Source organism: Populus trichocarpa, chromosome 19 (assembly GCF_000002775.5).
Source record: "Populus trichocarpa isolate Nisqually-1 chromosome 19, P.trichocarpa_v4.1, whole genome shotgun sequence".
Lineage (NCBI taxonomy): Eukaryota > Viridiplantae > Streptophyta > Magnoliopsida > Malpighiales > Salicaceae > Populus > Populus trichocarpa.
Genome location: NC_037303.2, coordinates 6,004,749 through 6,030,281, shown reverse-complemented (window position 1 = coordinate 6,030,281; position 25,533 = coordinate 6,004,749). Strand labels below are relative to the sequence as shown.

The 25,533-nt window shown below is 33.9% G+C and overlaps 2 protein-coding genes across 3 annotated transcripts; both read left to right on the top strand.

Moving 5' to 3' along the window:
• The first annotated feature begins 2,929 nt into the window (after window positions 1-2,929).
• LOC7491086 (dual specificity protein kinase YAK1 homolog) lies at window positions 2,930-19,534 on the top strand. 2 transcript variants are annotated; one of them, XM_002325849.4, is made up of 19 exons: window positions 2,930-3,400; window positions 3,512-3,712; window positions 10,029-10,228; window positions 11,194-11,347; window positions 11,441-11,550; window positions 11,707-11,776; window positions 11,863-11,945; window positions 12,035-12,113; window positions 12,199-12,239; window positions 12,358-12,480; window positions 14,266-14,416; window positions 14,619-14,733; window positions 14,832-14,914; window positions 15,012-15,086; window positions 15,642-15,716; window positions 15,920-16,731; window positions 17,910-18,062; window positions 18,465-18,751; window positions 18,835-19,534. In XM_002325849.4, exons 2-19 carry the CDS (start codon window positions 3,566-3,568, stop codon window positions 18,903-18,905), a joined length of 2,829 nt encoding a protein of 942 aa, XP_002325885.3. In that variant the 5' UTR covers window positions 2,930-3,400; window positions 3,512-3,565; the 3' UTR covers window positions 18,906-19,534. The 2 variants fall into 2 exon arrangements, with proteins under 2 accessions (XP_002325885.3, XP_024446939.1); XM_024591171.2 differs by having other exon boundaries at window positions 2,930-3,712; window positions 15,968-16,731.
• A 1,099-nt stretch (window positions 19,535-20,633) lies between these two features.
• LOC7459204 (RNA polymerase sigma factor sigA) lies at window positions 20,634-25,039 on the top strand. Its single transcript, XM_024590881.2, has 10 exons — window positions 20,634-20,819; window positions 21,727-22,599; window positions 22,962-23,160; window positions 23,249-23,341; window positions 23,685-23,813; window positions 24,034-24,087; window positions 24,166-24,243; window positions 24,347-24,409; window positions 24,481-24,593; window positions 24,744-25,039. The coding sequence occupies exons 2-10, from the start codon at window positions 21,908-21,910 to the stop codon at window positions 24,850-24,852; spliced, it is 1,530 nt and encodes a 509-aa protein (XP_024446649.1). The 5' UTR covers window positions 20,634-20,819; window positions 21,727-21,907; the 3' UTR covers window positions 24,853-25,039.
• Window positions 25,040-25,533: the final 494 nt, after the last annotated feature.

The window sequence follows — 25,533 nt, the reverse complement described above, 5'->3', positions numbered from 1 at the left end:
TCTAGGTCTAGAATTATAATCTCATATATAAATTACATTGTAGTCCTTAATTTCTAAAACAATTAAGTTCCACTTGATTAATCATTCCATTTTTCTTTCTAACTAATGATTTCTTAACGTGTATGACGTATTAGGTTTCTAATATGTTGGCTCAAATTTAAATTATAATCCTAAATAAAATAGGAGTAAATAAATTAAATAATTTTATTTATTATCAATTTAACAATTAATTGATTTATATTTGAAAATCAAATGCACAGCTTAGTAACGTGCTATGATCCCTCAAATATTAAGAAAGTCAAATGTAGTTTGACTTAACCTTTGAATGACCAGTTTCTCAATATAATTATAATCATTTCATCAATAATGTTCCAATTTAAACATTTAAACATGAAGTGTGTCTACTCTGTCAAATAATATTTATTTTCAATACTATAGTTATTGATTATTTGAATAAGAATTAAAACTCTTTTCAAATCTCATTCCACCTTACGCAAGAATTTCATAACCAATACTATTCAAGAACATGTATAATATTTTTTTTCTAATTCACCTATGGCAATGAATAATCTCTTAATCACTTAAATACCTTTATATAGTTAATGTTATATCTAAAACCTAATTGTTGTTGTTACCTTTAATTAAGGCAATGTATAATTAGGATCAAAGCATAACATTTTGTATATAAGATAACTCAATGATCTCAAGTTTAAGGATAACTTATACAATTATCACGTGAATTTTTCTATAGACACATATGATCTCTCTGTATAAAATTTTTATATGGGTTAATTTAATATACTTGTCATCTAACAAGTACCTATATATTAATTTTGAATATCTTTCATACTTTAACTTATAAAAACAACTACTTCCTTTTTAAAATGAAAGAACATAATATGTACAAGTTTCAACAACTCTAATTACTATCTAGATTTAATAGAGCATCGATTAGAAAACAATTAGGAACAATGCTTTGATGCAATATGAATCTCATATTTATAACCACTTTATATTTTCATTTGCAAAACATTTTTATTTTATGAACTTTATCTTTAGTCTAGACTATTAATCTTAAATGTATATTAAAAATAAAAAAAGTCTTTATTAATAATAAATATATTTTGCATGAATAAAATCAGTGTTACGTGTAACTAATCGATTAGCTACATGACATGTACATTAATAATTTGATAATTAGGTTTGTGTTGATTACTGTTAAAGACCAGATAATTAGATAATTTGTGGTCTATGATAACCTAACCTAAATATTTTATCAAATCTTAGAAAGAAAAATGTATTTTCAGGTAATATTTACTCAAACTCTAAAGGACTCTAAATTATTTAACAACATCCTTAAAACTCCTATAAATTTTTAAAACTATTGTTTTCACTCCATTTATGAATTTATAGAAACCAACACAAACTAAATACATTTCAATCATCAATTTGACTACTAACTCCTAAACAACACATTAAAAACATTTATTCTTTAAATTATTTGACCACAAATCAATATTTCCAAAGTAAGTTATTCTAACAAACACAAATTCCTTATTTGGAGAAAAAAACATGATTTTATTTGTGAGATATTTTGAATAAATTATTCCTTTTCTATTCATGTATGATATTTGTATAAATTTAAGATATTTGTATGTAACACAACGATTTAAATTTTGGATGAAGAAAATATATTTTGTTGATAAATTATTCTTTTTCTATTCATGTATAATTTTTGTTTGAATAAAATTTTTTTTATTAACAATATTTTTAAAATAAGAACAATGAAAATTAAAATAAAGGTTCATAAAAATTTCAATAAGTAGGAAAAATGTATATCTTCAATTTAAATTCTATTGCCTTATTAATATATATATTTTATTATTTTAACAAAAGTATATTTTTTAATTAAAAACATTGTTTTTAAATACAATTTTATTATGATCTCAAAAGCAACAAGAAATTTTAATGACTCCATATTTTGTATGTTATTGATGGACAAAAAATTAATTAATATAATATAATCATGGAAAGAATTTATTAAAAATAACATGAACGAAATTTTATCTTCATTATCGATGAAAACATTTTAATTATTGTTTTTTACATATCATATATAATAATAATAATAATAATAATGTAAAAGCTAATTTAAAAAATTGAATAACTTATTTCTAGTAAGTTTTAATGAAAATGTAAAATAAAAAAGTTTTTTTTAAAATTAAAGGGCTATAGGAAAAGCCTAGAAAAAAAGTTATGCCCATTTATCTAGCTTTTTATATATATATATATATATATATTTTGTTGAAAGTTGGGGACTGATTTTTAGTATTTTAAAAACACATTTCAATATTTTTTAACACAAAAACATCAAAGAAATACCCTAAGAATTTTATTAAACTTATTTCAACCTTAAAACACTTGTTAATCAGTCAAAATATCCAAATTTAAGTTGATTAAAAAAAATCTTGAACCCTAATCTATTTTTTCTGACAAAATAAAAATTTAAATAGTTTTTTTTCATCAAAATAAATTTATTAATACTAAAATCAGTTTTTTTATGGTCAAAATGTTATTCACGGACCATTTCTCTCTCATGTTTTTTTTATTTTCGGTGATTTTCTCTTTTATTTTTTAAAATTGAGGAATTAAAATGTAAAATAATTGAAATTTAGAATCTAAATATAAAAGACTAAACTAAAAGAAAAAAAAAATATATAAATAAAGACTTTATAGATGGAAATGAAGTTTTTCTTACAAAAATGTAAAATCCTTGTTTATTTTATTTCGATCCGTCTTATTGTAATTATTTTATATATTATATATTAAAATATTATTTTATTAAATTAATTTTTAATTTAATTTTTGGCAATAAAGATGAAAGTAAATACAGTGCTTGCGGTCGTTTGACTCCATAAAACAAACAAAAATCTTTTTCTTAGAAAAGAAAAAAGGAAATCTCTCATCATCTTTTGCAACAAAACCATTTTTGCTGTTACACTGGAAAAACAAACAGACGAACAAAGAATTTCTCTCTCTCTCTGTCTGTCTATCTATACTCTCTCTATCAGCCCAATCCTGTCTCCATTCATCCATTAATCTTTTTAGTTCTTATTATTAAAAAAAAAAATATAAAACACTTAACTTATCTTCTTCATATTTATTTTTGCCTCTTTTTCGTATTTTACACTATTTCTCTTTGTTTTTTTGTTTTCTTTTTTCAATCTTTGCATGGTTTTCATCTAAATATTTATTAACAATCGATAGTGATAATATCAATAATCTCTAGAAATCTTTTTCGTGAATTCTTGATCGCTTCAATGGATCAAGTAACGACGCAATCTTTTGATTCTTGACTCTCTTTTGAGTGAATGAGAGATAATGGGATTAGAATCTGCTGGTAGTTTCTTGAACTTCTCAAACAAACCTCAATTTGATTCTCAAATTTGATGGTTTGATTGCTGATCATCAATCTAATTCTGGGTTCTTTTTGTTTCGTTCTGGTATGAAGAAATTGGGTATAGAAGTTTGATTACTGGGAGTTTTAGTTATTGTTGTGGAGTCAATGGATGGGGTCAGTCCGAATGAGGCCCAGGAATTGGATGGGCCATCGGTTCCATGGCGGCCGAGGCAGCTGGCATTTGGACATTACAGGCAGGAGAGTGAACCTGCCAAAAAGGGACAAACTTTGCGTGTTGTCGTAAGAAGTCCTGTAAGTCTTCTATTCGTTTGCTTTTGTCTTTCTGGTTTGTGTTGATGATTGGATTCATTTTGTTGTTGTTTTATGTGGGTTTTAGTTTGCATGTTGAATTATGAGCATTTTGGGTTTGATGGAAGTAAAAAAATTAGGTTTTGTATAGAGTGAATGATAGCTCGGTACACTAGTGTACATGTATTGAATTGAGATGTATCTAACTGCCTTCGTTTTTGCATTTGACATTATAAAATAGAAACAGAATCTTGTGAAGGTGTAATGGCAGCTGTTCATGGAATCTGTTTGTGTTGTCCATGAGATTATCAATTAAAAGGCAGATGTTTGTTTTGCTAATTTATGGAAAAAATGAATAAGAAAGAAAGCAAGCTCTATATAGAACTACAAGAATATCTTCCGTAGAATGCTTATGGTTGGAAGGGTGTAGGCTTTTTGAGGTCGTGATATCATATGATATTCCTGAAATACCTAAAACATTATTCTGATTTCCGTATTAGTATTCTCCATTTCAAAGAATAACATAATAATATAATCTCCAAAGAAGAGTTATGATAAAGACAATGTTCTTGACCAGAAACTACTAAATCTTGCAAGTTGCAAGCCTCTCTGGATTAATGATGGAAAGTGTCTGCTGGGGATTGATAGTTACAATGTAGATGTTAGAGCTTAGAGGATCTTTATCCCAAGGTTGTTAAAATCGCGATTTTAACACGGCACGGAAAGCTGCACACAAACTCGGATCGTAAAAACGGATCGTAAAATCGTAAAATCGTAAGGAATTTTAAAATACATTAAAAAAAAATTCATACTTCAAATAAAAATTCATACATTTATCAATCACCTTAAAAAAAAAAAAAAAGGAAACACGCCGTTAATGATTAATCCACAAGCAAATTACTATTTAAATATCTTCCTAATTGTAGAATAATAACAAAGTCTGTATTTTTTTCTCAAAATAAACACCACTCCATCACCACCAGAAATCACAGTCTTCCTGTCACTAACCCACAAAACTCTCAATACATATACTAAGCAAAAAGCCAAACTAAACCAAACCATCTTTAGAACTCCCAAAAGAAACCCTCTCCCATCCTGCCGTTTCCCTTCCTTCCCACAATCCCTCCTCCCAGTTACCAAAGTAGGCATGGCCTCGGGCTCACTTGCTTTCCTGCAGATCGCCAAGAACAATGTCATCAAAGAAATCCCATCTCCCAACGCCTGATGAACCCTTAAAATAGCACACTTTTGCTCCAACAAGACATGGATTTCCCATGAAGGCTTGTTTATGTTCAGTGGAATACTAACTGATAAATCGGCTAAATAGGCAGTCGGTGAGAGACCCATTCACAGAGACACAGACCCATCAAAAAATAAGAATTCAAGCAGTCGATGAGAGACCCATGAGAGACCCATTCACAGACTTGTTTTCGGTGAGCAACCCATTCACAGACCCATCAATTCTTAAAAATTCAAACAGTTGTGTAAAGACTGGGATTCGGTGAGAGACCCATGACACAGGGGACATGGACATGTCTGCAATTTGACAAATAAATTACTCTAGACTCTAAATCATGATGCTATTTGCAGAAGGTGCAAAAAGATAAAGAGAATAACTTACTATGGCTGGTGGAGACTGGTCACTGGAGAGCCGGTTGTTGCCTGTTGGTGGTGGACCGATGGTTGATTGTTGGAACTTGGACGGCTGAGAGAAGGAGAACAAGGATTTAGTGACTTAGGGATTTTGATTTTTTCCGGTTCTGTGTTGTTAACATGTGTGAAAGACTGAAAAATGATGAAGAAAGATGAAGAATTGAAGATTGTGGTTTTGTTCTGCGTGTGGGTCACACGGTGTGACTCACAGTGTACCGTGTATTGACTCAATAGGCCAATACTTGCTTGGCACGTGGAGTTGGGGGAACAGTGGCGCAACATTTTCTGTTTTGGCACAGACGCGTAAAATCGCGGGTAAAATCGCGTTTTTGAGCGATTTTACCCGATTTTAACGATTTTACTTGATTTTGACCCGATTTTACATATTTCCGAGTTTTGTGAACGATTTAGCACGTTTAGCCTATATTGACTCGTAAAATCGTACGATTTTACGAGTTGAATCGCGATTTTAACAACCTTGCTTTATCCTGCCTTTTGAGGGGAATCCTTTCTATTGACTTTGTCTAGGACACTTATTGTTGAAGCATTCCTTTGTGAAATTTGCTAGTGTTACCAAATTGGAGTATCCCTTGCAACCCTTTTAATTTTAACCGTGTAAAACTGTATGATCATGTCAATATGTCTCTGTTCTTAGCTCTTGTGATGATAGGGAGACTCTGATCCACCCTTATTTTTTTAGAAAGAATGCGGAAGATTGACCATGATGATTAAAGATGGAGCCAAGGGTTATGCCTTTGAGTTACTATATTGGAATTCTTGGAGCTTCTAGTTTACATGCCTCATATCTGCTAATATTTCTATGATACTGATGTTGAGCAACTTAGATTTCCACGCTTCATTACCTGGTCAATTTTAAGTTGTATTTAGGGAAATAAAAGAGAGGTGCAAATACTGATTTATTATTACAAGGATTGCAATGCATGCTCCTTTAAAGTGGCTTATTTGGGTTAAAACATTCGATAACTGGCCACTTACAACTTTCTACAAATGTCAAGAAGCACTTTCTACACGAAGTGGATTTATTGGGAAAATTCAATCTCTTCCCATTGACTTTGTTTGTCTTCCCATGATTTCCTTTGTGCTCATCAACTACTTGCAAGTTTTTCTTAGAGAGTTTTTTTCTGTGTTTAGCCTAAAAGTATGAGTGGATTGCAAAATTTTAAGTCTGAAAAATATGTGATGGCAGGAAACTGTACTGAACACCTGGTGGTGTACTAACTGCTCTTCGGTGGACATTGTTTATTATGCTTTTTCAGTTAGATGTCTAAATATAAAGAATTAGTCTTTTGCAGATGTGTATACGAGTGATCTTGCTCTCTTAAAAGTAAAAAAAAAAAAAAAATCTGTGATTGTAGACACCAATAGGGTAGTGTTACCACCATTTGGTTAATTAGAAAAGGATGGGAATACAAGCTATGACTGTGCTACTGATAAGCTACTCAAAATAAATTATTAAATGAAGTCTAAGAAATGAGACTCCCTGTAGGCCAGTGATGTAGTCTTAACCCAAAAAGTAAAAAAGAAAAGAAAAGAGCATCCACCGAGAGGAGCAAGATTCTTCTACTTTGAATGCTCTGTTCTTTAATTACATATGGAAAACACTAAAGATTCCTAGTGCTTTATAGTCTCAAATAATAGTGACACCCTCTCCCAAAATTTTAACTCCTTGTCCTGCATTAATTATGACCAAGACAAATCCACAGCTTCATTCATGTTATGAACTCCTTTTCCATGCAAGTAAAAGATTGATTAGATTCAGCAACTGTTTTGAACAAAAAAACATTAACTGAAACTTCTGTCATTTGAAGATTATCCATAGTTAAAATCATACCCCAAGCTGCCTCCCTATGCAAAAGAAGGAAGCTAGGAGGGTGTAGCTCTCTTTTGGAGTCCCTTCCACTTTACTACACCTATGCTTTCATAGAGCCTTGATAAGAGGTTTAATTGGGAACACTATTTTTTCATTAGGTTATTGATTAGCGGCATCATCATTCCCAAATTCAGAGTTCAACTCTCTCACTATCCAATCTATCAACATCGAAACTGATAAGCATTTTATCTAGGAAAAAATAAATGAGAGTACATAGGTATTCCCTCTGTAAAGTTAAAAAGCAAAATAGCTAATATATTTACCAAGGGACGTAGTAGTAAAAGCTTTCATTTTGTAGATTGCTTGCAAGGTAGGTATGGGAATAGATTGCTTATATAGTGATGCTTAAGGGCTTTGGGGGAACCTTTAGCGTTATCAGTTTGAGTGTGTTTAGTTGCTCCTTATTTTTAGTTAACTGTTTGGTTGCAATGATAGTAGGGAATAGTGTTTGGATAAGGGTATTATGCACTAGATTTTGGCAGTGAGCTTTTCTTTCTGTCTTTTGTTTTTGGGCCCGTGTCTCGTGACTTGCTTACTTGCCTACAAGACCTCAATTTTTTTTTTGTTCTTTTTTCTCTCTCAATTTTTTTTTTCATTTTATTTTTTGCTATTATTTTCACACTCATTTTTATTTTATTTACTACAATGAATTAAACCTTGGAAAACTAGAAATTTTGTGAATATTGCATATTTTTGGGATTTTGGAATTTTAAGAAATTGATTTAAAATAGGAGTTAAAAATGGGATGTGACATCTCTGATGCCTATCTTGCAAGCAATATATAGAACAAAGGCTTTTAGTATTACGCCCGACTGGTAAAGATATTGGCTATTTTATTTTTTACCCTACAATTGGAACACATATTGACACAACGTACAACAAAGATAAAACTAGGATTCTCAAGCCCCAAGGTTATAGACCAAACTGTAGAGAAATCTAGAGAAAATCCTCTGGTATTTTTTTTTTAATCTGATTAATAATCTTGTTATCCATAAAATAAACTAGACATCCTTATTTGTATTAGTACTAAAATCTTTTATAGGAAATGATTTCTAATTAAAACTTTCATAACTAATAGAATCCATTTAGCATTAAGATTTCTAAATAGTAAAATACTAATTAAATTAAAAGTCCTAAACTAAGTAGGAAACAAATAATTAAAATCCAAAATTAACTTGGAAAATAATTAAAACAAGAAAATTGTAACTTCAGGCTTTATATAAGATGCTTTCGGGTTTCTTTGCGGACTTCTTTTCAGGATTGACCTTGTCAATCTGCTCCATAAACTCCTGGGATAATTGTTCTACGTCACATATTGTACCCTTATCTAGTTTTTCCTTGATCAAAAGCCATATCAATTTCAACATGTTCTGTTCTATTGAATTATACACAACGTTGATAGAGCTTTAGTATCACAAAACAAAGATAAAAATAGGGCCATCATTTTGATCTCCTATCAATAGTCATGCTTCATAACATGTTTATTTTAGGTATGAGTGTCCAAACAATCTTGACTTCGACGAAGCTTGAAAATTTGGAGATTTTGGTCTCAAGAGTTCAAAGGAACTGATCCTCCAGCAAAAAAATACAATATAGTTCTTTTCTGCATCAAAACCATGAGAAGAACTCCTAACATATATCTAAATTCTTATAATCTTCCAAATACTGGTTGCATGCAAATTCCTCTGTTTCTATAGTTATCCACCCCTGTGATCCTCTTTATATCCAACACCAATTATCATTGCTGATACTATTTCACTTCACAATGAACTTCAACTATTTACCTAGCAGTAATTTGTTAAAATCCTGATTTAATCCCTAAACTGCTGGTTTCATAAAAAGGAAAAAAAAGAAGCTAAACTGCCCACTTAATCCTATTAAAAGCCCTGTTTCATAACACACTCCTTGAAGTATGAGCACCTAACTATGTTATCTCCCTAGAAGCTTGAAAATTATAAGGATTTCAGTCTCAAAAGTTAAGAGGAGCTGACATCAATTATCTTTGCGGATACTATATTCGTCACAATGAACTCACAACTGTTTATCTGGCAGGACTTTTGTTAAACTCATTTTATCCCTAAAATGCTGGTTTCATAAAAATGAAAATAATAATAATAATAATAAAGCACCAAAAAAATCCTGAACTGCTTACTTTGAAAGGGTATTTCCCACAATCCACTATTAGAAGTTCATGATCAATTCCCTATTTGTCTTTACAAGAACCTTCTTTTTGGATCTCTTGAAGTCTATGCACAATAGAGCAAGGGAACAACGACATAATTGAAGAAAGAGCACTATTAATAAGAACTGGTTTATCTTTTTCCATGTGTGACACTTAAAATATGTGACTCTCTTGTATGGATGCCTACTAAAGGGTACAGTGCCAAATTAAACCAGAAAACTTTAAGAGTAAGCCTCCAAATTTACCACCCTTGGAAAGATAACATATAATAGTGTATTTGGGATCTCATGAACTTGTCTGATATTAGTCAGACATCATATTAGCATCTGAAGTGCCAGTGTGAACTGGTTAAGGACACATTATTTTCGGTTAACTATGGCTATAGGGATGCATGTTATGATGCTACTGCTGTCATATCTCTCACCTTTTGACTAATGATCTTCTTTCAAGATTCTGTTTGAACTGCCATTTTATTTTCTAGCATGGCTAAGTGAGCATCATCATTATTTTATTAACTAAATTTTGTTTTGAGAAGAGTACTTTGAAATTATTTGAGGCATCTTTGTGCTGACTGTAAGCTTTTAATGGTGCAGTTGGTTGCCAGACTAACCAAAGACATAGTCGAAACGTATCAAACATGCAATCCACAATTCAAATATTCAGAAGAATTAAATCCAAAACGATATTTGACCAGCCCATCAGCTGGAGTCCTCAATGATGGCCATGATAATGTGAACTCGGATCTTATTCTGACTGTGAACTTTGCTTTGATCAATTTAGACACACACAGAAGGTTTGTTTATGTCTGTTGTTTTTATTCCTCTGCATTTATTTTTCTGGAACTCATTTTTCTTTTTTGTACTTGATTTTGAACAGTAAAGGCGATGCATTATGTTTTGAGTGAATTGGTGTTTGACATCTTTGTAAAAATAAACAGCTTTTATTGCATTTCCACTGAGTTGGGATCTTGATTAAACAAATTCTAGTTTCAATTCCAACTAGTTGTTCCAATGACGCATTCTCTGCAATTATTAGATTCAAAGAGTACAATGTTTGTTCATGTATTTAGCCTCTCTCTCTCTCTCTCTCTCTATCTATCTATGCCGTGATTATTATTTTTTCAAAATTTGAGGCGATTTTGTGCATCCATATGTGTGTATAACGAAACTGTTTTATCTTTGAATTTTCACCCAAAAAAAAGAAGAATTTTCTTTTCTTTTATACCAGCTAGAGGAATCAGAATCCTAATAATAAAAATCCTGGCAGTTGAATTAAATTATTCGATCGAGAGACCTTTCAGAGGACAGAATATCCGAGGTACATTGGACTGTTATATTTTCAGTTTTTTTCTCCCACTACAACATTACTTCTCTGAATCATTGTGAGCCTTGTGCATTTTATGTTAGATTGACACCCACAAAATAATAGTTTAAGTTAGCAAAATCCAATTCAGAAAAAAGAGAATGAAGGAAAGAAAGATGCAGTTTGATAGAAATTCTGAAATCTAAATGGATTCTAGACAATCCAAAGAAAGTACCAAATTTAACACATTCATTAAATCCTTGGGTTTATCTTCTTCCAATATGAATGAAATACTCCAGTCTTTGAAAATATGATAGAATATTTACTTTCACTGTGTGTTTTCTTTCCTTCTTTTGAAGTTCCATTCAGTAGGTGACAAGAACAAAAGCCCACAAATTTTGATTGCATGGTAGTAAATATGATATCCATGACTCATTTATCACATCATATCTGCAGATACATAGTCAAAGATGTTCTTGGTCATGGGACTTTTGGGCAGGTTGCTAAATGCTGGGTCGCAGAAACTAACAGTTTTGTTGCTCTGAAGATAATAAAAAATCAACCAGCTTACTATCAGCAAGCTCTGGTTGAAGTATCTATCTTGACAACGGTAATTAAAAAGCTCTTCAACTCTTTGTGGCACACCCTTGCTGTGATATCAGTATTGACATTTCTCTGTTTACACCATGGTTTCCTATCCCAGTTAAACAAGAAGTATGATCCTGATGATAAGCATCACATTGTTCGTATTTATGATTACTTTGTATACCAGCGGCACTTATGCATCTGTTTTGAACTTCTTGACACCAATCTGTAAGTTAATGGCTACTTAGTTACATTTAGTGTGCTGTATCATTTGTTGGAAAAGTTGCTTTTTCTCTGACCTACCTTTTCTGTGAATCCTTGGTCATGTGAATTTATTGTTTTATTTCTTTTTAGCAGCATATACTTGACTTTTAAAGTTTTCAGGTATGAGCTTATCAAGATAAATCAATTTAGGGGGTTATCATTGAGCATTGTCCAATTGTTCTCTAAGCAGGTATGGCAACTTTAAAATTTTTGCCATGTTGCATTTTATCTGAGTTTATTTTGTTCTTATTTCTTGCTTAATGTGTTCATAAAAAGATTTTACGTGGATTGGCTCTATTAAAAGATGCTGGGATAATCCATTGTGATCTGAAGCCAGAAAACATTCTTCTGTGCACAAGGTAAATTATTATTCACGATTTGTTTTGTTTCAAATCTATATCAAGTTTTATTTCTATTCAAATGAAGTTTTTTCTATCTTGAGAAACAGTGTGAAACCAGCAGAGATTAAAATAATTGACTTTGGATCAGCATGCATGGAAGATCGCACTGTTTACTCCTACATTCAGGTTATCTTTATGTCTAGTCCATGTTTTCATTTTGTTTCTAATAACTTGTAAAGTACTTATGATGGCATTTCTGTTTGTTCTGCAGAGCCGTTACTATAGATCTCCTGAAGTTCTTCTAGGTTATCAGTATCCTTTTTGATAAAAGTATAGCTTCATGAATTTTTTATTATATTTTACCATCTGTATAAGCCCATGCTTCATCCTAGAATCATGGGGTTTTTGCTGGGACCTTAATACATTCTAGATATTCTACAGCTATTGACATGTGGTCCTTTGGGTGCATAGTTGCAGAACTGTTTCTAGGATTGCCACTTTTTCCCGGTGCTTCAGAATTTGATCTCTTGAGGAGAATGATTGAAATACTCGGGTAAATCTGGTCTCTATCAGCAATTGGGCCTGAAATATATTTGCAAGTTTATCAAGCATGCTGTTTAAGAATATGGATTTGATGTCCTTTCTGTTTTGTTTGTGTTTTCTTGAGATACAAAACAGCCATTAAACTATAAAAACGACATGATTATGATAGGTCCACTGGAGAAATAACAGTATATGTGCATAAACAAAAAAAATAAATCATATTTCTTCATGCTGTAAGGGGCCTTTGATTGGTGCAATGGTACCGTTACAACCAGAAGGGTGCATGTTTGGCTCTTGATAACAGCCACTTAATGCAAAATGAAGGGTAGGCTTCGGACTATCTATAGGATCTCCTTGTGGGATGAATAATTGGCTGACCTGACTTCGATCAAACTCTCAACTCCTTTTTAGTGGGACCATATGTGGGTTGTTATCAACCTTTTTCATCCTATGTTTTAAGGAGGCACGAGTTGTACTCTTTCCTGTGGGTGCACCAATCTTTTGGTTTTGTGGTTGTTATCAGCATGTGAAATGCTTTGCTGGACCAATCTCTATAGACAATATTGTTTCAGAATGGCCTATAATGGTATATTTGTTGGACATGATCAGTTGAATTAAGTTTAAGGCTCAGTGCAAGAAGTCAGTGCAGTAACTTTCAAAATATAATTAGCTAGCTCTTCAGTGGCACAGGCAGAATAGATGTACTACCACAAGGCAAAAATAGAATGGAACTCGTAGAAAAACCCAAAGAAATTTCAACTATACAGCATAGAGGATTTGGGGGGCCTGAATATCTGCATCTGTATGTACTTCCACTAGGATCATAAAAATGAAACTTGAAATTCCATTAATTTCTCAATGATTCAGCATATAAGAGGGTCTATGAAACCTTGAACACTTTACATCCATGCCTTGTGAAGACACCGGCCCTCATGTGAGCCGCCCTCCACTCAAAAGCAGTGCCTCTAAAACATAGATCCTAGCTATCTTTTTTGTTAGCCTATGTTGACATTTTATTCCTCGTTTCTTTTTTCTGTAGAGTATTTGATATTGTAGTTCAATTTGCTTTCTAAGAATCCTTCCAAAAAAAAGAGAAGGAAAAAAAAGGGAAAGGTTTGCTATCAGTTATTTAAGGCTTGTTTTGGACATTTTTTTCATTCTTGAGCCAGCTTATCCGCTTCTTCCAATGCCATGTGCCTTGGATGGCTGATATATTGGTTTGTTAAGCCCTTTTTAATTTTTAATTTGGCTGCTTCTGCTATTAGTTATTGTTTTAAAAATTTTAGTGGAACCCTTTCATGTGTCCTTTGAGAGCTCCTTAAATTCATTTATCGGAGTTGAATTTATGATTTGCAATTTGATTAAACCGACCTTTATGAGAGTTTAACGTATAGTAGCATCTGTAAGTATGATAAACAAGCCCTGAGCAAGTTAACTAGTGGGCTCATGCAATTAGTATACCATTTTTATCATCTACTCAGTCAAAATTGACATGTGCGTGGGTGCATTATTTCAAAAAAGCATACCTCCACATCTATGTTTTGTACTTGCTTTTCGAAGTTATGACTCATCGGAAACTAATTCATGAAAGTTCAAAAGCATGCATTGGGGGGGTGGGGGGGTTTGCTTCCTATGTCATTGGGAATTGATCTATTTTGTGTGTGATTTGTTTATGCTTGGAAGAGCACTGGATCTAGTAGGGTGGTATTTTATGCTTCAATTTGTTGTTTATTAATTGTTTTCACTATTGTTTTGAAGAATAGCTTATTGCTGGTTGAAATGATGTATGTTGTAGAGGACAACCCCCTGATTATGTTCTAAAAGAGGCAAAGAATGCAAGAAAGTTCTTCAAGTGCATTGGGAGTGTTCATAATTTAGAGAATGGTGAAGTTTCCTTGGGAGGAAGAAGTGCATACCAAGCATTAAAAGTGGAAGAATATGAATCTGTAAGTGTTCTGTTGTATATTTGGAGGTGGAAAATCAATTAATAGAAGAAAAAGTAAAGAGCTTCATAAGTGAACAGGATTCTATTTAATTCTTTCCTGAAGTGCTAATATCAAATATCAATGGACAAGGGTTTTTTTCTTCTCTATTGCTCCCTGCATTTTATTATCTTCCTCAATGTGAAGTTTTCATTGTTCTTTCCAGATAGAGCTGAAAAAACCATCGATTGGGAAGGAGTATTTCCATCATATGAACCTCGAGGCAATTGTTACAAACTATCCTTACAAAAAGAATTTGCCTGAGGAAGATATTAAGAAAGGTTATTCTTATATCCCAAGAATCTAGTTATAACAAATTCGGACAATATGTTGCTATCATTCTAGAAGCTGCTGATTGTTGTTGTTTACCACATCACAGAAAGTCAAATTCGATTAGCTTTGATTGATTTCTTGAGGGGACTTGTTGAGTTCGATCCTGCAAAACGATGGTCCCCTTTTCAAGTAATTTAACTTTTTCCTAGTTTTGAGCAATTTCTGTCAAAAATTACTTATAAATTTGTACTTTTGGATAATGGATTTACGACTCATTTATGTGCAGGCGTCAAAACACCCTTTTGTAACTGGGGAACCTTTCATGTGCCCATTCAAGCCGCCTCCAGAGACCCCTTGTATGGTAAGTATGAGCTTATTAAATTGGCTTTCCAAGCTTTAATTCGGGGTCATACTGCAAGATTGTGATCTTCCTTAAAAGAGTATCTTCTAATACAGGGATGGCCATGCAAAAGGGGTGTTCAAAATCTATGTTCGATTTCAGCTTATCATTCTTCTGGATTAGTTGTATAACTAATTTACAGCGTCCATTTATTGCCTGGTTTTGCCCCATCCAGTCCATATAGTTGGAACATACTTTTACTTATAGCTCTTTTGTGTTTCTGTTTTATAAATAATTATGAAGTTCAAGAGAACTATCTCCCTGTTTTAAGTAGTTGGTTCCTGTTCACAAACATCTCTTATGTAATGAGCCAGGAAATTACTTTACACAGCAGGAAGAAGAAATATTACTGCAGAAAAATGTGTATTTTATTGCCTGCATGTGTCCATATTGCCTTAGATTGAACTTATGTAATTAAAGCATGATATGTTGGACTAATATGTTTTTTTGGAGTTGATGCACATTTAATGATTGTTTTTCGTTTTAAATTATACTCGTATCTCTCTATTGTTGTAGCCTGTTGCCCAAAATATTAAGGTGGACCATCACCCAGGTGGAGGGCATTGGTTCGCTGCTGGTCTCTCTCTTAATGTGAGCTCATCTTCCTTTTTGGATTTTCTATTATTTTTAAACTAGTAAGGTTTGAACACATTCCTCCACAACTACTTCAAGAAAAATAAAAAAATAGAAGAAAGAAACAGGATACCTTACCTCACTGCAAACATGAAAAAAATGGGTAATAGGAATAGAATTGGAAAAAATTATGACCATCACTTTTGGTATTTTTTATGAAGGATCCTGGAAGGACCAGAGTTTCCTTGCATAATAGCCCTCATTTCCAGGCAGTTCCATATGGTCATGGTGCTAGTTATGGTAGTGTTGGAAGCCATGGTAGCTATAATGATGGTATTGGCCTTGGAAGCAGCTATGGAAGCTATGGAGATGGTAGTAATATGTTTGCATATTATTCACCAGTTGCTCCATCTGGCATGAACATGCATCCACAGGCTGGTCTGTCAATGCTTGGAAATAGTCCAGATGCAAGATGGAGGTTTATTCAATATTCACATGGAAATGGTCTTGGTATGAGTCCGTCAGCAGGAAATTTTGCACCACTGCCCCTTGGAACCAGTCCCTCACAGTTTACTCCACCAAGTTCCTACTGTCAAGCTTCAGCTGGTTCTCCTGGACATTATGGTCCAACTTCCCCTGCAAGAAGCTGCAGTCATGGATCACCTTTAGGAAAAATGGCTGCAGTTACACAATTCAATAGAAGAAAACGTTGGGGGTATTCTGGAAGTTCTCAATCTCAGGAGTCTACATCTTTGTCAAATTGGCAAGGACAATCAACTGATGGTGCTTGCTCTAACCAAGCTGAGGGAAATCCTCCAGTACTTGGTAGTTTACCCGCACATTGGCAGTCAAGCTGGATGCAGCAACAAGGAGGCAGTGGAAGTACAGCATGTCCCTCAGCCATTCAGAGCATTCCAGGCTCGTTTAAGCCTGTTGCTAATATGAAATGCCCTCAAAGTGCAGGGCCTATTCATGATATGCCCGAGACTAACCTTTCATTGCCAGATCCAGGGGATTGGGATCCTAATTACAGGTAACAAATGACAGTTTTTTATGTTGTTAATTTATATCATATTTTCTCTTAGATTACATTGATACCTTGCATTTTTCCTTCACATATATTTGCAAACAAATTTAACTTTGGAAGGAACAGATTTTGATGATTTTATCAAACTTAGCATAAAAGAGTAGTTGATCCATCCAATGATTATGATTTTTTTTTCTTTTTGAAAAGAGAGTTTATTGAGTTAAAATGATAAATAAGAACTTGTATGTGTTGACATGTTTTAAAAGTTCAATCAGTATCATGTGATTTAGCAAGATGTGACTATGATTTCTGCTGTTGGTTTTATGAGATAGTCACACTACATAAGCTGTTAGATGAAAACAAAATTTGTGGTTCTCCCTTTCCATTTCTTTTAACATAATTACTGCTAGATAGAAGTCTTCTCATTAAATGGAACCTTGGGGTTTACTTGAGCTGTTAACCTTAGATGACTAATAGTAGCAGTTCGCCGTTGGGATTTTTATTAGCCCCATGTAGCAAACCGCCTCTGTTATTCTTTTTGTTTTTTTTTTGGCTATTGGTGCCTGTTTGTCTGTGTTTGGATTAGGTCACATATTTGACTTCATCCTCTTCTGATAGGCTTATTCTCATCAGAATGAGACTCGTTTAAGAGTAAGCCAGTGCTGATTTTTGTAGCTGTCTTTTCCTTCATTATGTGATTATATTTGCTTAATTTGAGGTTTGAATGGTATGAAGCTTAAAGCATATTGACTTATTATTATTTTTCATAATCAGTTATTGACGTTTCAATAAATACCTTGCTTACAATTTGTTTGACAGTACAGTTGGCTTTTGTTGTGTTTATCACTATAATTGTTGCAAAAAAAGATTTTGGGTAAAATGTGCTGTTAAAGACTAAACATTAAAAAAAGATGAAGAAATAAAACATGTCTAAATTACAATATGCTGATATAAAATTTACATATGAAAAGTTGGAAGGTTATTTTGTATTTTGTCAAGTAATAGGCATATTTGAAAAGCATAAAAAATTGTCAGATAATAGTTGTTTTTGCAAATTTTACATTCATTGGCTGCTTCTCTTTTCTAAATATGGAGGGGGTAGCAATTTAAAATAGTATCTACTTATATTTTCTACCATGTGCTTGCTTAATCTTTTAGTATGGCATCTGTTATTCATACTCCAGCGATGAACTTCTTCTGCAAGAGGATGGTTCAGATATGAGTTTCTTAAGCTCTGAGTTTAGCAATAGCATGCATCTTGGTTCTGGTGATCCAATGGTAGGTGTTGGAAGATCCAACCGTGCTTCAAATGCGAGCTCAAGTTCATTAAACCAAAGGTATGATTTGTGTTGGTAAAAAGCACAAACTTTATCCCAAATCACATGGCTGCCTGAATTTTATTACCAACTTCAAGTCATGATTACCATTATTATTAGTTAACTATTGTGCAATTGGTGGCACCTAGCATGAATAAAATATGGTGCAAATGAATGTGCAACAAGAACTTTCACGATTCAAGTGAACCAAATTCAAATATCAAAACTGTCAATTGACCTAGTGTTTCTGTGTCATTGATTAGCATAGATTATGAGAATGTTGAAATTGTTGCTTCATGTTTTCTGTCTTTTATTTTTCGTTTTTCTTTTAGTTTTTCAAGGAGGGATTAGTGGGTGTTATTTTTTAATTTTAAATATTTTCTTATTCTTGATTCTTTTGTGGTTGTATTATGATTATGTCAGACAAAATGGGCCTCTTCATGCATTTTCACATGTTGACGTGGGCAGCCCTCCTTCAGCTCATGATTTTCATGCTGGATATGGCCGTTCAATTTCAAAGCCTTCTTATTTTACACCTCATGTCTCACAAAATTCTCCAAGCCGTTTAGGACAGCGGTTCAGTCATGGAAGGCTTGCTGTTCGGGGTAGTGAATGGAATCCTATTAAGGTCCAGCCCCCCTCTTCCAGCTTCAGTTCAGGGGGGCAACGTTCTCCAGGAAGTAGTTCATTGAGCAACAGCATGCCATGGGGTACTTCCTGACTGTTTTGCTACGTTCTTTGCTAGAGCTACATGAATTGAAATGTATTAACTGTTATTGGAAATCTTTTGTAGGGCGTAGGGCCAATTTCAATAGCATTCCGTCACCATCCCGAGGAAGAAAAGATCTTGGAAGGATTGCCTAGTTCTGTATCACCTATATTTTCCCTGCGATGGTTTTGTCATGGAGCGTTGGAAGAAAGTTGTGCGCAATAGGTCACGTGCTTAGTGGGCTGTTGCTTTGAAACCCCTGATCCGAGACATGCTCATTCATTGTGCTTGCATAGAATATAATTCATGATTGTGGTTTTTTCTACTCTGATCATTAGACATGCAGTCTTTATTTTTCTTGGTTCCAACAATTCCGTGGCCATGATACACCCCCCTGTCTCAGGTTTTCAAATTTACTTATTTTACTTGTGATTGCATTTTATGTACGTGAAGGATTAAACTTATCATTGAAGTTCAACTTCAGCTTCTAGGCAGAATTCAGCTGGGAGTCTGACGTCAAGTGTGTGACTGGAGTATTGCATAGGTCACATAGTTACTTACCTGTTTACTTTTCTTGTTCCAAGTGTAAATTGAGTTTCATTTACTTGAATTGTTGTAGGCTGTAATATGAAGTTGGTGGTTTGTCATTTTTTTCTTATCCCACCTTTTGTTTTTATTTTTTATTAGAGTATTTTATGATTTCCAGCTCACTGGCAGTAAACAGTTTGCCATTGTTGGTGTATATTGGATTTTTAATATAAGATGATGCTCAGGCTTTGTTTTACTTGACCAAAACTCGATGTAACATCTAGGAATTCATTTTCTTTCCCAGAGAGAATGTATTCCTTTTTTTTTAGTACAAGTTCCTTATTGGGTTTGTAGTGGCACGGAGAGTAAGGAGTTCTCTATTGAAAACAGTAGATGGAGGGATGACTGTAATCTATTAGCTTGATCTCTAGTGATTGTGATATAATACTCTTTCTGCCATTAGCCCCGCACGAGTGCTCTATGTTTCCTGAGGCAGTAATTGTGGGTTTTCGGATTAGTTTGCAGGTATCTTAATTAATTTTTTAAGGTCTTAAAGTTAATAATCAGGTAAATCTCCAGTGCTCTTAAAGTTTATGGTGCTTGAACTGGTATATTTTGGGAAGCAAATCCAGAGCTTGCTTATTTAAGCTATGATATGCTGGTCTTTGAAAGACCAAGTCATTTATGTGTTTTTTTGACTTGCTGGTTAGAGGAGGGTATTAATTTGAATTTTAAATTGAATTTAATTATTAAAAAATGGCCAAAGACAAATTCCGAGGAGATTTTATGAAATTGATATTAAAAATAATATTTCAAAAATATTTTTAATAACATAAATCTTTTTCTTTTTGGTTCAAATATAAAAACTATAAATTGAATGCAAATCCCTATGGAATTGACCTGCAAAGTCCGTAAGATTGTGTGAGTAACATTCCTTGGAAGATCTTGTGTAAGATTCTCTTAGAATCCAGTACATATCTTTTGATTTTTTGAAGTAAAATGATATCTCTTGGACATGGCTAGAAACCAAAAGGAAGAAGGAAAAAAAATCCTCAATTCAGACCATTCCAGAAAAAAATAAAAAAATAAAAAAAATCGAAACAACGGAATGGGGTCAATGGGCTTTGGCCCACAACCGTCGATTGTTGATGTGGTCATATTTTATTTTATTAGGTGGTGTGTGGCTGCCAAGTGTGAAATCCCATGCAATTATATTATTATTATTATTATTATTATGTTGACTCAAGAGGATTAAAAGAAAACTGGCGGTCTCTACACCACTCGAACATGGGACCCAATATCTGTTGTGGCCAATGGCAACCCTCCTTCCCATATCTCCTACCCTTACACCCTAAACCCTCCATTTTCTCTGCTGAAATAGTAGCAGTGGTAAGATTATCACAACCAGATAAATTTGTAAGAGAAACATGAACAAACATGTCATACATTCAAAGTAGGAGTAGTAAGGTAGTTCCTGTTCATTGCTAACTTCGGAATCCTCACCTGTTCTCCATCACCTTTTGCTTTCCTAACCACTTCAGGTATGCAGCAGCAGCTCTTGAATCTTCCACATCATTTCTTTCCGTTCTCTATTGTCACCAAATTATCAACTCTCTTAATTTGCTCATGTTTTTCTTTCAACTGAAATCGGTTTGAGATTGTCTCCTTGTTTCATTCTTTTCACTCATCGTTCATGTTCTTGTTCTTCTGGCCAAATCTTCAACACAGACAATATATACAGAGTAGAACTCGAATAACTCAGGATCGGAAAATATAGTGAACATGAAAAATAACCATCTGTGATCATTCACTCCGCAAATAAGATGGGGCTAGCTTCTGCTATAACACTTGGAGTGTTGGTCTAAGTTATTCTAAGTTAAATCATTCATGGTCTGACATCACACTCGATGCTATAACATGTAACTGTTTCAGGCTTGGCAATAGCTCAACTGTTTTTCATGTGGTAAAGAAGACTAAACTACGGTTTTAAGACTTGAATACAATCATATTCGGTTTTGTAGTTAGGGATCTATGTTCTCAACACATCTGTTTTTTCATTTCCTATAGGATTGGAGATTGATATTTTCAGAAATTCAAAGTTGGAACTCTCTACCTGTATTCACTTGGTTGCAAGATGCTAATCCTATGCATATTCATGGGTGTGACCTGATACTCCTGTGCAGTATATATCTGTTGTATAAAAGTCTCAATACACCTTTTTTTTGGTTTCCCTGTGTCTGCTTGAACTGGAACTTCTTTATTTATTTGTTTGTTTTGGTTAGCTTTGAATATGATGAACTTAGACAAATTTGGTAAAAACTGTCATGGAGCATGATGCAGTGAGGGTCATTATTATCTTTCGATTACTTTGTATGACATCCTGCCAAACATATATTTAATGTTTTTAACATATTGAGGAGTCTAATGTTTGTTTTCTGTTTTTTCCAGTTTTCCTTGATTTTAATTCCAGAAGGCTGCCAAATTGAGCTTAGGGCGATTTATCCTATAGAACATCTACATGCACCTAGCCTGGTGAATTGAGTACGCTTGAAGAGCAGCAGACTTGATATCATCAATTTTCTGAAAGCTTGTGATGATTGTTGTACAATTCTGAAATTTATCCATATATATGATGGCCACAGCTGCAGTTATTGGACTTAGCTCAGGAAAGAGGCTCTTGAGTTCCTCCTTTTACTATTCAGACCTCACAGAAAAGCTTTCCAATGTCAATGATCATGGGATTACCTACTATCCAACCGCTACAACAAAGAATGTAATAGTTGCAAAAAAGTCATCGAACTATGGTCCCAGCTTCCCTTCATCCAATCGAAATTCACATTCCATTAAAGCCCTTAAAGAACATGTGGATACTGCTTCTGCTTCTTCAAATGTGGCAACATGGTTCAAGACATTTGATGACTTTGAAGAAGAGAGCTCTGCTCTCGACTATTCGGTAGAAGCTCTCCTTTTGCTGCAGAAGTCTATGCTAGAAAAGCAATGGAATCTTTCTTTTGAGAGGACAAACTCAAGTGACTCTACAAGTAAAAAAAATAACAAGAAGATACCTGTCACTTGTTCTGGGGTGTCTGCTAGACAACGAAGGGTGAATAACAGGAGAAAAAATCAGAACCAAAGTAAATTTATGTCACAAAGTAGTGATTTTAAGTTTCTAAGATCAGTTAGTAGTCCAGATCTGCTGCAGAACCGTTTGAAAGGTTATGTGAAGGGTGTCGTGAGTGATGAGGTGCTCCCCCATACAGAAGTTGTGCGCTTGTCAAGGATAATTAGAGCTGGTCTTTCCTTTGAGGACCACAAGTCCAGGTTAGAATACAATAATAATGATAAGAGAAGTCTTGCAGTTCAGTGTAGTTGTTTGTTTGTGCATCTTGTTGATTCTATGATAAGTATCTCTACTGCATTTTTTTCGAGTAAGATTTTGAAAGTGACGAAGGCAGATATAATTGAGGGCTACGGTGTGGATAGCAAGAAGTTTTCCTTTCCTTATCACTTCCACCTTGCTTCATCTTCTCAAAACTTGGGACAGTTTTATGTGAAGAGAAATCATGATTTAATTTCTTTAATGTGCTAAACACTCAACAACTTTTTAAAGCATGTAATCCATATATTTCATTTGTTTCATTGGATTGCTGTATAATCTATCTATTCGGATTTGGAAATTTCAGGCTAAAGGAGAGATTAGGTTGTGAGCCCTCAGATGAACAAATTGCAGATTCCTTGAGGATTTCTCGTGCTGACTTACAGTCAAAATTGATTCAATGTTCTCTGGCAAGAGAGAAACTAGCAATGAGCAATGTTCGTCTAGTTATGTCTATTGCTCAAAAATATGATAACATGGGTGCTGAAATGGCTGACCTTGTTCAGGTTACTTTTTCAAGTATTAAAGGCTGATATCCATGAATCAAAGGGTAGATTTGTGGCCGTCCTCTTATATGCAATGTTTCTCATGCAGGGAGGTTTGATTGGACTACTGCGAGGAATCGAGAAATTTGATTCTTCCAAAGGGTTCAAAATCTCAACTTATGTTTATTGGTGGATACGTCAGGTAAGGCTGATTTTTCCCTTCAGATTGTAAACAACTTCATATACTGGAACAGCAGATATTACCACCAGCAGTTGAAAGCATATCCTACAACAGATAACCACACAAGTCTTTTGCACCATGACATTCTAGTAACCTTTATTTGATAACACATCTTCTTATCAAGTTTAGCATTCATGGCACTTCTGTTTTTGCCCAAAGCAACCCTAAACAGAAAAATGAGTTTGGGGTGGTCTCCTACCTGAAATCCATGTGTGTTATTCTTGCTATGGTTATAAGGCCATGATGTCATGAGTGATAGATACTACAAAACTAATGCGTTTTTTTCATCTTTATTGGGACACAGGGTGTCTCAAGAGCTTTAGTTGATAATTCAAGAACCTTAAGATTGCCTAATCATTTACATGAAAGGTTGGGCCTGATTCGGAATGCAAAGATTAGACTGGAAGAGAAAGGAGTAACTCCATCAATTGATGTAAGTACATTGTTCTACCTGGTCCAAAATAACAGCAATCTGGTTTCTCGAAATATATATCCTGAGATTCAAGTTTCCATTATGTAAACCATATACGAACGAACATTCTTAAATCTCTTTTCCTTTGATGATGAGATGGTTCATGTTTTAAAGTTTTTGTTTTATTATGTATCAGCAATATTGCCCTTACCTATCTTCTTATTGCTTTTGTTATTTTCAGAGAATTGCAGAAAGCTTGAATATGTCCCAAAGAAAAGTTAGGAATGCTACCGAGGTACTAGATTTATGAATCCACCAGTTCTATCGCCTAATGCTCTCGCTTTATGTTAATCAACAATGCAATCATATGCAGGCTATAAGTAAGGTCTTCTCGCTTGATAGGGAAGCATTCCCCTCCTTGAATGGTCTTCCAGGAGAAACACACCATAGTGTAAGTGAAGCTCAACTCTGGTTCTGCGAATCCTTTGAGTAAATTATAGTTCAAGTGTCCTTTTTATGACTCATTTTCCTTTTCTCTCTCTGTTCTTTTGAAGTACATTGCAGATAATCGCCCTGAGAACAACCCGTGGCATGGAGTGGATGAGTGGGCACTGAAGGTAAAGATAACAAGAATTTGTGTGTTTATAAGAGAAAAAAAGGATTAATTTGTTGAGTGATGTGCTGACAGGAGGAAGTAAACAAGCTTATTGATTCTACTCTTCAAGAACGAGAAAAGGAGATCATACGTCTTTACCATGGTTTAGATCAGGAATGCCTTACATGGGAGGACATTAGCAAGCGGTGAGTCAAATATTAAGCAGTAGAATGATTATATATATATACTTTCTGATGTTGTGATTAAGGCACCTTTATCTCTTGAAATTCTTGGTTTCATTTTATTGTCTATATACCTTGAACTTACAGAATGTTGATTTGTGCAATCTTTTTCAGCATGGGGTTGTCTCGAGAAAGAGTTAGGCAAGTCGGACTTGTTGCATTAGAGAAACTAAAACATGCCGCGAGGAAGAGGAATACGGAGGCCATGTTAGTCAAACATTGAGTTTTGTGTGTGATTCAATGGATTGTTTGTATATATACAGAAAGGAGAAATCTATCTTCCATTTCATACTTTTTTATAAATCGCAAGTACAGTTGTGCATATAACCCTCAACTTCTGTACTGATCAAGAGCTTATAAGCTGCAGCAGGAGGTTTTATCAAATTACAGCTGCCCTAAGCATTCCAATCTTTCTTTTGTTTTATGAATTTCCTTTATAAATAGATATGAAGCTTGAAGTTTACCTCATATAAGATGTATTTGAATGATTTTTATCCTTTTTTTAGTGTAACCCAGCTTTTATAGGCTACAACTTTGTGTCCCGAAATCATAAATTTCCTAATTGTTTTCCAAATCATCGAAAGCATTCCTTGTGACAAAAGGTATTGGAAAGACTTTGTGTGGAAGTGAAGTAACATACAGAGAAATAGAGATTTTTTTTTATTATTGACGTGAGTATCGGGTTAATTTACGCGCACCTTGACTAATCTCACGAGCTTTGAAGTTAACGACTATGTAAATTTTCAGTGGCCATTATATTAGCAATCACAGGGCTCGAACCTGAAACTACAGGAAAAACGAACCCTTTAGTTTCAAGTTTTTATCACTTGATCACTTACTAGATCATTAGAGAAATAGAGATTTTCAATACATGCTAGCTTGCTTCTGTTTTGCTTTTAGAAGG